This window comes from Echinops telfairi, unplaced genomic scaffold, assembly GCF_000313985.2.
Source record: "Echinops telfairi isolate 266 unplaced genomic scaffold, ASM31398v2 ScPeMD7_18;HRSCAF=68, whole genome shotgun sequence".
NCBI classification, from domain to species: Eukaryota; Metazoa; Chordata; class Mammalia; order Afrosoricida; family Tenrecidae; genus Echinops; species Echinops telfairi.
The window spans coordinates 26,496,681-26,507,824 of NW_022103915.1; the positions used below are offsets into that span (position 1 = coordinate 26,496,681).

Sequence of the window (11,144 nt, forward strand, 5' to 3'; positions counted from 1 at the left end):
AACAGGGAACCAAACTAGAATGAGTCAGTTCAAAGCCCTGGTGAAAGATAAGGAGTCTGAGTATTAGGAAAAGAAAAAATGTAATCAAAAAGTAAGTGCTTTAACCAATGAGCCACGTGAGCCACCATTTCCACTGTCCTGGGACCAGAAGAACTAGACGGTGCCCAGCTACCACCACCAAATGCTCAGATGGAGGTCACAGTAGAAGGCCCTGGACAGAGTAGGATGAAAATGTAGACCAACATTCAAAATCATAAAATGACCAGACATACTAGTCTGGTAGAGAGACTGGTAGAACTGCAAGTCTATGACCCTTGGCTATTCCTCAGGCCTGTGACTGAGCACACCGTCGGGGTCACTTTCAGCCAAACAGTGAGCTTATAGAGTAAATAACACCTTTGGTGACCATACTACTCAGGACAATCAACCATACAGGACCAACAGGGCAGCATTTGCCCAGCCGCAAAGCTCCGAGGCAGCCGCAAAGCTCCGAGGCAGCCGCAAAGCTCCGAGGCAGCCGCAAAGCTCCGAGGCAGGAAGGAGCAGAACAGAAGAATGAATGGACATGGGGAATCCAGATCAGAATGGGAAGCAGCCTGTTAGACTGAGGGAATTGCAATTAATATCAAGAAACAAAATGCGTATGGATTGTTGAACGAAAAACAAATTTCGCCCTGTAAATTCCCACCCCAATTCCAATTAAAGAAACACTCACACACATACATGCATGCAAAAGCAAATCAAATTACTAATAGCCTTCAAAGTATGATAAGTACTTATCTGATCATTCTAATGTTGCTTTTGTTATACAAAAGCATATTTTGTTATACAAAAGCATATACCTCTGATGTTATTATACACTTTATTATAGACTATGAGAAGTAGGCACGATTTCCAAACCTTCCACCAACTTTGCATCTGCTTACCTCTGCACCCACTAGCCTGTGATCTTCCTACATCTGGTTCCCCTTTCTGTAACATCACCAGCAGCTACATGAGTCTAAAGAGGGTACTGACTTGTAGAGAGCTTATGGACTTAAGTTGGACCGGGCTGGGATGTTTTCTTGATATAAGACAACTTCTTGATATAAAACTCTTTCTTATACTTATGAGTGTCCCTGGATTTGTTTCTCTAGACGACCCAGCCTAACACAATACCTTAACACAATATACTCTACGGAGGAGTTAGACTGTCATGGAGAGGGAAATGCGAAGGGGAAATATTGGTACTTTATTAAATGTTTATTCATTCATGCTGCCCTTATATTTAGTATGAGTTCACAATATTCACCTATACTGCTTGTAGCTTGAATAGGGTAGGGTCACAGTCAGACAAGGTGAAAGACAACCAACCATTTTCCAGACATTCACTGAAGCATTCACGAGCCCAACAAGAACTTCATGCCTGTTTTTCAAAACTGCGTACCTGTTGGGTTACTGCCGGCATCGTGGAGCTGGGACCTTATGTGACTAGTGTTTTCCTCCAGAAATTCTCCAGAAAGCAGCACTGTTTTCTCTCACAGTGCTCCAGGTCACCCTGGAGTGCAAGTCCCCACGCTGACTGCCAACCCTGTTGTTCTCCTGCAATTTAAAAATAAGACCTCGGCAGGAACTTGCCCTACCAAATGGATTTAATCACATTCCTGTCAAAGGAATCAAATCCAGCACTGACCCCAATCCAACCAAAGATAGTGATTGACAGACTCTCTATGAGAGGACGCTAATGTATCTTAATTTATCTCAGTCAAGAATTTTACTAAGACTCACTGAATTGTCCATGCATGGAGTGATGGCACTCCAGGAGGATTGGGAAATTAGACTTGAATGAATAATGATAAGAATCTGGCAGGTCATATGGGGAGGAAAAAGTTGAAAATGATAAAGCAAGAAATGGGGAAAGGCAGAGAAGCTGATTAGAAAAACCCTAGGAAAGCCCTATTCCGGAGCTGGACTCTGCTCACTAACAGCAGGCTCCCCCACGAAGCTCTAGGAAAGAATGCTAGAAAATGGCTTTTGTCTCAAGATCACTACCCTCTCTCACGGATGTTGGCTCCCTCTTTACACTGAACAGCAGCCTGCATGTCACGTTCTTCTCCCCCTTACAGCCAGTGTCACCTAAGCCTCTGGAAAGAGCCTCGGCCCCAAACAAAGACCATTTCGGGGGAATATAAATGGATGGGGTTGGGGGCCTGAGGATCATTCAGCATTTTATCTGAGTGATTTTCAAAGAAAAGTACCCTGGAAAAATATCTCCAAGAAGGACTAGAGAAGTTCATGAACTTACTTTTAAACTTGGTTCAAGCTTACTACAGTAGATCCATGAGAGAGAGAGAGAGAGAGAGAGAGAGAAGGAAGCTCTGTTTCAGAGCAATGACAACTTAGGGCTTCTATTGTCATGACAGCAAGAGGTAAGGCTGAGTCCCCTCCCTCTCAGACTCAGATGGAATCCCTCTCCTATTCCATGTACCTTATATTTCAAATTCAGGCCAAATGACTGACCCTTAAACCTACCCAAGGAACATCTGGAGATTCTATGTCTGCCATGTTGTCAATGAGAAGAGGGTCTGGATGCTCCGATCACCTGTAATTACTTTCTCTCCCAATTCCCTTGCATAGTTTGCTCAAACATGGTCACAGCACTGTCAGGAATGCCCTGGACCTGGGCGGTGATGTTGGCTGAGCGTGAGATCAAACTAGCCCTCCGGTCCCTTCTCCAGATAAATCTCTGAAGCCCTAAACTGTTCAAATAAACCCTGGAAGAGGTTTTCCATCTTTATTCTCAACTTCTATCTTTTTCTCTCCTCAAAGGAACAGGGAAATCTTTCCAAAGATGCAGTTTACAGTAAAAGGAGGAGGAGATGGAGCAGTATCAACAATCAGATGCAAACGACTACATAGTACATGGGTCCGTTTATCCAACAGATCCAGAACAGGCAAATGTATAGACAGAAATAGACTGCCTAGGGCTGAAGGTGGGAACAAGGATTAACTCTGAAGGGAAATGAGGGAAATGTTGTGATGAAAATGTGCTCCAACAGGATTTTGTTGATATTTACTGGTTTTGTTTTGTTTTGTTTTTAATTGGGTGAATGTCATGGTATGTAAATTATATTTCAGTGAAGCTGTTTTCAAAAAAGAAGGCTTTAGCCTTTAGAGAAAAAAGATATTTCAATTAATGATCTAATGATCTAAAGATCATGATATATTTATGGTTAATCAGAAGTATGTAAACACAGCAAAATAAACAATTGGTTAAAATTACCAAAAGCGATACCAACACTAGCATAAAGTATATGCATTAGTATATACTTTAGCATATGGTTGGTGATGTATAGTGTAAAAGCATTTTTTCTGTTTGTGTGTAAATTTACAGGATATACATATATTTATATGATATATATTTACATATCAGATTTGGACTTGAATACAAGATACAATAATACATCTTCCACCAAGAAAGAAGATAACAATATTTAATATGATAGAATGGACAAGCGAACAAATGTGTACATTTTGATTATTTCCTTTTACTTCTCTGAGATTGTTCCTACAGAAAGATGCTAGCAAAAAAAGAATCGAAACTGATGAGCTCATGTAATGAATTATTGGTGCCCCATGTTCAACCTATTCCTACTTTCTCTTCATGGCTACACAGAAAGACTCATTTTCTCAGCATCCTTTGCAATGAGAATGAGGTAATGCCTGGCAAATAGAATGTGGACAGACAGAAGAGCTGTTTCCTTCCAAGTTCTCTTCTTCCCCCTATGGATATCATTAGAAGCGAAGAGCCCCCAAGCGGTAGCGACAACCCTTGGAAGGAGCCGAGCTCCATGAATTTCTTCCTTGGAGAGAGTTAACAGGAAGAGCTACCCAATTGGCGCTGGGCTTTGCCTGACCTACATATAAGCCTTTCCTTTGTTAAGTCATTGAGGTTTGGGGACTATTTACAGAGCTGTTTGTGTTTATTACATGAACGAATACACTGGATGACACAAGGCATTTTCCTTTCCTCTCCCTTTCCTGTTCTCCCCTGGTGCTCATCCTTCCTCGCTCTCTTCCCATTTTCCTTCCTTGATGAGTCAAATTAATGTCCGTGTGTGAGTACGAAGCCTGCAAACCCTCTACTCAGACTGAAGCCCATCAGAACCCACCTTCAAGAGCCAGGATATCTGGTGGAAGAAGATACATATGAATAGAAAGTCCCAATTCTTCATTCTGTAGAGCCAGAGTCTCTCAAATCTTTGGTTAAAATGATGGCAATGCCGCCAAGAGCAAAATTTGTTTCCCCTCCGAAAGGCCCCTGGCAGTCAAGAAATACTGAGTTGGCAGTCACCTTCTGGATCGTGAACTTGTGCTTGGACTCTGGAGAGTTGGGTAGTAGAGAAGTGCATGCTGGTTGCTCTAAAGCTTTCTGCCTACTTCTGAGGATGATTTTTCCAAAGACAACAAATACCATTTCAATTCATTCCCAGTGATTTCAGTATCCAGGTGCCTTTCCCTCCTTTTCTGCATAAAGAGCAAATGCAAGGAAAGAAGAGAGGGCCCACCCTCGTTCAGAGACAACAGCCCACCGCCATCACCCAATTCCTGGGTCAACCTCCACTGCCCCGACTCCACAACCCCAAACAAACAAAAGAATTCAAATAAAAACCAGCTCATCAAACAGTCAACAAAATAAAGTCAGTTTTTTTTTAAAGAACAAATGAAACTTGAGGGAAAACTTACTGGAGTTACAGTTTATCCTGATACAGTCTAGATGGGGAAAAATAAATGAAAGATGAAATTGCATCCTTCAAGGTAACAGCTGCAGACATCCAAAAACAATCAGTCCACCCTTCCGGGGACAGACACACGCAAGAAATGTGGCCATTTTATAGATATCCAATACGTACGAGTTTAAGGGTGGGTGTATATGTACAGTATATTGTTTAGTAAAGTTGGATACATATATATATACACACACACACATATATATATATACACATATGTATAGAGATATATACTGGTATACATATATATCCACAATAGACAGCGAGTAGACTTCTTTTTATTTTTTTCCAACAAAAAACTCTTCAGTTATATAAATTATTTCATACCTGAACTTTGAAATATTAATTCGTTAAGCTGGCAAATTAGGCAAAAATTTTTTTCCTACCAAATGCAAGTTAGATCCTCTCTCACCCTACACTTGATTTTGTTAACTTTTGTTTGAAAATAGCACTGACACGATTTTTTAATTGGTCTCCCCCAAAGATACATCACAGTCTGGCACATCGTATCATTGAAAATATTTGCCCATGAAGTTTCTCAGTGCAGTATTTAACCCTTTCTCTTTTTCTACAAACAAACGCCCCCACCCTCTCCTTAGTTCAAGGTCCCCAGTGCTGTTGAAATGGACAATGGTAGAATTGCCATCATCCCTACAGGCAAGGAAAGGGTTAACACCACCTGGTCATTTCCTGTCATAAAATGGCCACTTGCAAACAGCTAACCGCACAAATACCCATCCCAGATTTGAGAGAGGTGGGGTCGAGTGTGGCGTTAAAGGGGGGTTGGGGTCTTACCACTGTCGTTTCAAAGGCTCCCGCACCACCCCGCTCACGGAGCTCGCCTCCGTCTTCCTGCCGGAGTGCTCAGGCGGAATCAGATGCCAACGGCATTCAGGGAGAAGACGAGACAGGTGCGTGTGCAGGGGGTCTGGGGGGCCTTTGAATAGGCCTACCTATTCCAGTCTGAGAGTCTGCATCTTAAGGACAAAATTTTAAAAAAATGTTTTAATAGATAAGAGAGGGGATTGAAAGGTGACTAATTTTCCAATGCTGGCAACCGGATAGTTCTGTTATGCCAGAGATCAGGATATCTATGATTTTGGCAATATCTGTTTGAGAATCATGGACATCGCTTTCTAAAAGTCCTTGGCTAGACTCAATGGGCATTTTTAAGGGAAATAGGCAAAATGGTTAGCAATGCATCAAGGTAATTGCTACCGAGCTGCCCATTTGAACCTATGGTTGGCTTATGATGGACAGATTTTGAATAGGAATTTTTCTTATGCTAGACATTAAAAAATAGAAGCAAGATTATAAGGAAAAGAAAGCTAAACAGGAAAAAGTTCAGTAATAAACTTTGTTCTACTGTTTAGTGCTTCTTCTATCTAAGGTTTACCCAATCAGTTTATTTTACTTCTGTTTTTTATGAGGACTCTCAAGGTCAAAATGCCACCGCTTAAATGTTCCCATGCAAACCATTTTAAGCCAGCAAGTGAGGAAAAAAGGAATCAAGTCCCAGTGATGGGAGAATGAAATTATGGGCTTCTGGACAGGAGCCATTTACACACCCGGTCATTCTGAGGAAAGATGCAGCCTAGACCTTTGTTCCCCCCAAAGATCATCTCCTGAGAAAAATCTGGGTTTGGTTTCGTGCGGTTAGGTTTGTCATGTGTCGTCAACCGCAACAGAAAAGTGGGAGCAAACAGCCCTGGAGCAACTAGTACGATCACCAGACAGAGGAGGCCATGCCCCTGGGGAGGGCCGGGGAGAGGGATGGCAGGGAGGGAACAAGAGGTGGGAGCGTCTGCTCTGGTTACACCTACCACCACCCAAGGCTAGTGCCATGCCCTTGCCTGACTGGCAAAGAGAGAGAGGAAACAGACTACGGGCATGCTTCAAAGAGATAGTGGGCTTCTAGCACTAATCCTCAAACAAGGCCTGGTCTTCCTCGGTCTCTCCAAAGCTGAGGATTTATTATCAGACAGGCGCCTGGTCTAGAGACTGGTGTTGGGTTGGCTTGTCCTTTTCAGCTCACCCGAAAAGCGTCATGGCAAGTTGTCTTTAAACCAAGGTGAAATGCCAATGTGGTCGTTGAAGTCAACCACAGGATAATGGTGTCATTCCTTGACCTGGTTAGATGGGTGGTTTGAAGTGAACATCGACTCTCACCCTTCATTCGTAAGCTATGTGGGTTTGTTTTGGAGAAACAAGTCCATGACTTGATTTGGGAAAGCAATTTCACTTAGATCTCATTTTGGTAGCAAGCAAAGCTCTCATACCACCTAAAATATCGGTTCTTGAGTCTCAGAATGGTGTCTGAAGCATGAATGCTCTTGTTTTGTTTTATGTCCTTTGGTCTGAGTCATCTCTAGTGGCTTTCCATGTGGATGAGCTCTGTGCAGTGCATGGAAGAGGTGGATGGTTTCAAGAAGTCTTGTCCTCAGTGGCGCGTCCCGTAAACAGCAGTAGGAAAGCCCAGGTATGGAGGAAGGGGGCATCTGCTGAATTCAAAGGCAATGAACCAAACTTCAAGATGCTCCTCAGAGCCTCCTGTGATTGGAGAACTCCCAGGACACAATTGAAGATGGGGCCCCAGTTGAAGCTGTACCAGCATCAACTGACTCTCCTTCCAGTGGCTCAAGTCAAGCTGGGCCTAAATGGAAGAGGAGTTTCCTTCATCACGTGTTTAAAGATGACCACCATCAACGCAGGTGGAAGTCATTCAGATGGTCGCATCATTCATCGACAGTGTTGACTTGTGGCGGTAACAGATAACCAAGGCTGTGGTAGCAATTGAGATGAATGGGTTCTAGCTCTGTTACCAACTTTTTGTGGGAGCTTTAAAAGTCTGTGTATTTCATTGTTTCCAAATTTGTCACAAAAACACTTTCTGGCCATATCTCACAAAAATCGAGATGGAAATGAGGTAAGGGATTTTAAATCTTTAAGCATAAATCTTTAATAACAAAAAATATTAGTATTGTTTAATTCTACAATAAATCAAAATACAGTTGATCAATAACCAACTTCTCAACTTTTAAAAGACTTGGTGTGTGCCATACTATGGAGGGTGCCCTTCAGGCCTGACACTACCGTAGATGGCTATTTTCAGAAAGTGAAGTTCTTGGAAAAGCCTCATCTCTTTGACCCTTAGAAGATGTGTTATATTAGCGAAGTGTAAATTAGGTTTAAAGCATGAGCTTTCGTGGGAGTCAATGTGAAACAAATTGGAATATCATTTGTATTGTGTGTTAGAAAAAGGATTCAACTTGAGGGGTGAGGAAACCATGTAATAGTTTCACAAGTGCCTGGACCATACACTTGAATTCAAATTCTGTTTGGAAATCTTTCATTCTATACCCAAGAAAATGAAATGTAAACTCATAAGAAGGACAAAATATGTGTGTATGTGTGTGTGTGTGTCAAAAAGTACATGAAAAATCCATTATCTCTCAATCCAGTTTATCCAAGAATTTTGGTTCATTTAAAAAAGAAGGCGTTGGAAGAAGAATCTTTGAACAAAGCACGGATCTGAGAAGTTGTATATACACAGAATAAAACATTCAAACTTTACATGTTAGTTTTGTCAGAAAAAAATCAATAAATGCAAGCAAGTAAGCGTGGAAAACTATACCCTGTATGATTGTTCCTGAGAGAGCACTATACTCCGTAGGAAGGGGCTCCACTTCTCCACCTTGCCTAGAATATGTCCTTTTCAAAGAGATGGAGGGACAGGGGGCTGAAGCCTTTGGAAAAGCCTATCTCCCGGCTTTTGACTAGGGTCAAAACAATGCTTCTAGGAATACACATGAGATCTGTGTGTGAGTCTCTCTCTCTCTCTCTATCTCAGCATAGGGGACAGAGACAAACTGCCCATCTTCCTTCATCCTCTTTATCCCCTTCCAATTTTCTTCTTGGGATGTGACGCTTGTTACATTTGGCTGTCTAATCTTCATGAAATATTATTTAACAAAGAAAAAACTTAAGTTTGTGTAAGGATAAAGACACAATGTTCGGTTCCCCAGGATCACTTGAGGCTGAATCATCCTTTCATCTATGTCCCTCTCCTACTTTGAAATAAAGACAAAGTTAAAATTTGCCTTCATCCTTTTCTGAGCTACTTAGGGGGGTATGCTTGCTTTTTAATGTTTGGTTTGTTTTATTGAGAAATAGACAATTAGATACTGGTTGTTGGTTGGATGTGAATATACTCTTTCACGGTTTGTTTGATGGGGAGGCTAGTGTGGGGTAGGGAAGGTGGGAGGGACAGGGGTATGCCAGCCCCTGCAGGCTGCTCAGTACACTCTGTTCTCAAGGCTGTTTGCTATGCGGGCCGCAGGCTTTGGGCCTTTGAAGGGTTGAATACCATCTTTTGATTTAACATGGTTGATGAAAGGGAAGACTTGGGAACTCAAGAACACAGAAAACAATACAACAGAAACAAGAAACAAAACCCAAAGTAACTGAACTCTCTCTCTCTCTCTCTCTCTCTCTCTCTCTCTCTCTCTCTCTCTCACACACACACACACACACACACACACAAAGGGAAACCAAGAGACACACAGACAACAGAATGCAAATGAGGTTGGACCAGACAAAGGGCAAAGTGTTACAAAAGCTGCAAACTGGAAGGGGAGGGAACAAAAGACACAACTAGACAAGCCACTGCTCAAAACAGTCTGTGCACTAAAGATTTCCGCTTTGTAGTGGAGGCCATTTTCAAGTGTGACCAAATGACATGAGAGCAGATAAGAGTGATAGGGAGTTAGTCATAAATCCTGCCTGATAGGCCACCTAGGCTTTGTATGTCCTTGCATCTAGTTAATTGGTCTGTCATGTCATCTCCATGCCTCTGACAAGCTGGTCTACTGAAATATGTGTAGAGGAACTCTTCTGGATCCAAAAGTATTCAATAAAACTGAACAAATTAAAAAAACTTAGAGAGTTGAGTTCATCTACATCACTAACCTCTAAACCCGGGGTATCGCCCTCAGGGAAGGTTACTTAGAATTCAGTCAGAGGGTCAGTAGCAACAAGTCAATAGATGAAACTATCCAAAATATCTGTAATAGGTAATGACAGTGAAAAACCAGATCCATCCTTAAGAAAGCTTACATTTACAGCTGCCAGGATAGTCTAAACCAAAGAAAATGGATATGTGCTACAGGAGCAGAGTAGAGCAGCTAGTGAGTAATAGTTTGAAGTTAGTCATCTATACAAAGGGCTCCTAGACCACAGGGAAGAGTAACAAGAGGAAGATGGGGCGCATATAAAAAATAACGTTTACCTTCCATAGGTCACATACCCTAAAAGTATTGGATTATTTCTCCAAAGGGACAATAGAAATAACATGACTTATCTTCTCCACTAACAGAAAGTATGGAGAGAGAGTCTTATCAGGGTCACCCTCCTTCCTTATTCGAATAGTCATTTTGAAGCTAGAAACCATGCATTTCTCATGACCGATTGAGCTGCTTAGTGTCTCCAGTGACATCCTCCCATGTGGGCTCCTTTTCCTGTCCTGATCCTGTCCCCACTGTTGACTGTTTTGAGTGGTGACCAAGGAGATGAACTTAATGGGAATGTGTTTGATCAAAAGATGGACCAAAGTAGCGTGTTGTACACAAAGCTAAACAATTCCAAAAGACCACGAAAGGAAACTTAGAAAACAAATAATCTAATAAAGAAACCACCACTGTCAGAAACCAGAACTTGACATCAAAACCTCATGCAGAAACAAGAAGAAAGAGGTGTTTATTGCTATTGGGTTTCATCCTTGGTCTGTTAAACAAGAGGTGAGCAGCTAACTTTCAATAAAGACAAAAGAACTCAATCCAACCAATGAAAATCAGAAACGAAAAGGAAGACAAGCCAAACACAATGGCAGAGGTACTTCGTACGATACCTAAGTTCACCATGAGCTTGACACGGCCCCCATCCAGCTCCAGGCGCAGGGTGTCAGCCGAGTCCCTGGACGTCGTGGCCACCAGCAGCCCGTAAGCCCGCTGGGACATGAAGCGGAAAGATACATCTTCGGCCTCGGTGTGCATGACCATGGGCATGATGACCTTCATGTACATGCTGCCATCATAGCTCAAGATGGACGCCTCTGCCAAAACAGAAGGGAGGAGATCGTTGGCGTGGAGGAGGGAAGAGTGTCCAAGTACCCCGTGCTTCCAGGGAAGCCATACCAGCTTGGAGAGGGCAACTGCTGCGACCCTCATGTGGTGGTGACCCCAACCATAAAATACAGTTCCTCATGTGGTGGTGACCCCCAACCATAAAATACAGTTCCTCATGCGGTGGTGCCCCCAACCATAAAATACAGTTCCTCATGCGGTGGTGGCCCCCAACCATAAAATACAGTTCCTCATG

The 11,144-nt window shown here is 42.4% G+C and overlaps 1 protein-coding gene across 13 annotated transcripts in view; it reads right to left on the bottom strand.

The window, feature by feature from the left end:
* Positions 1-11,144, bottom strand: part of NRXN3 (neurexin 3) — a 1,902,419-nt gene that overhangs the window by 1,156,694 nt on the left and 734,581 nt on the right. For all 13 annotated transcript variants that reach the window (XM_030884921.2, XM_045287970.1, XM_045287968.1 and 10 more), the window contains 2 exons: positions 10,675-10,878; positions 4,726-4,752 (listed from right to left, as the gene is read on the bottom strand). In XM_030884921.2, coding sequence (XP_030740781.1) covers positions 4,726-4,752; positions 10,675-10,878 — 231 coding nt within the window. The remainder of the gene's footprint in view (positions 1-4,725; positions 4,753-10,674; positions 10,879-11,144) is intronic.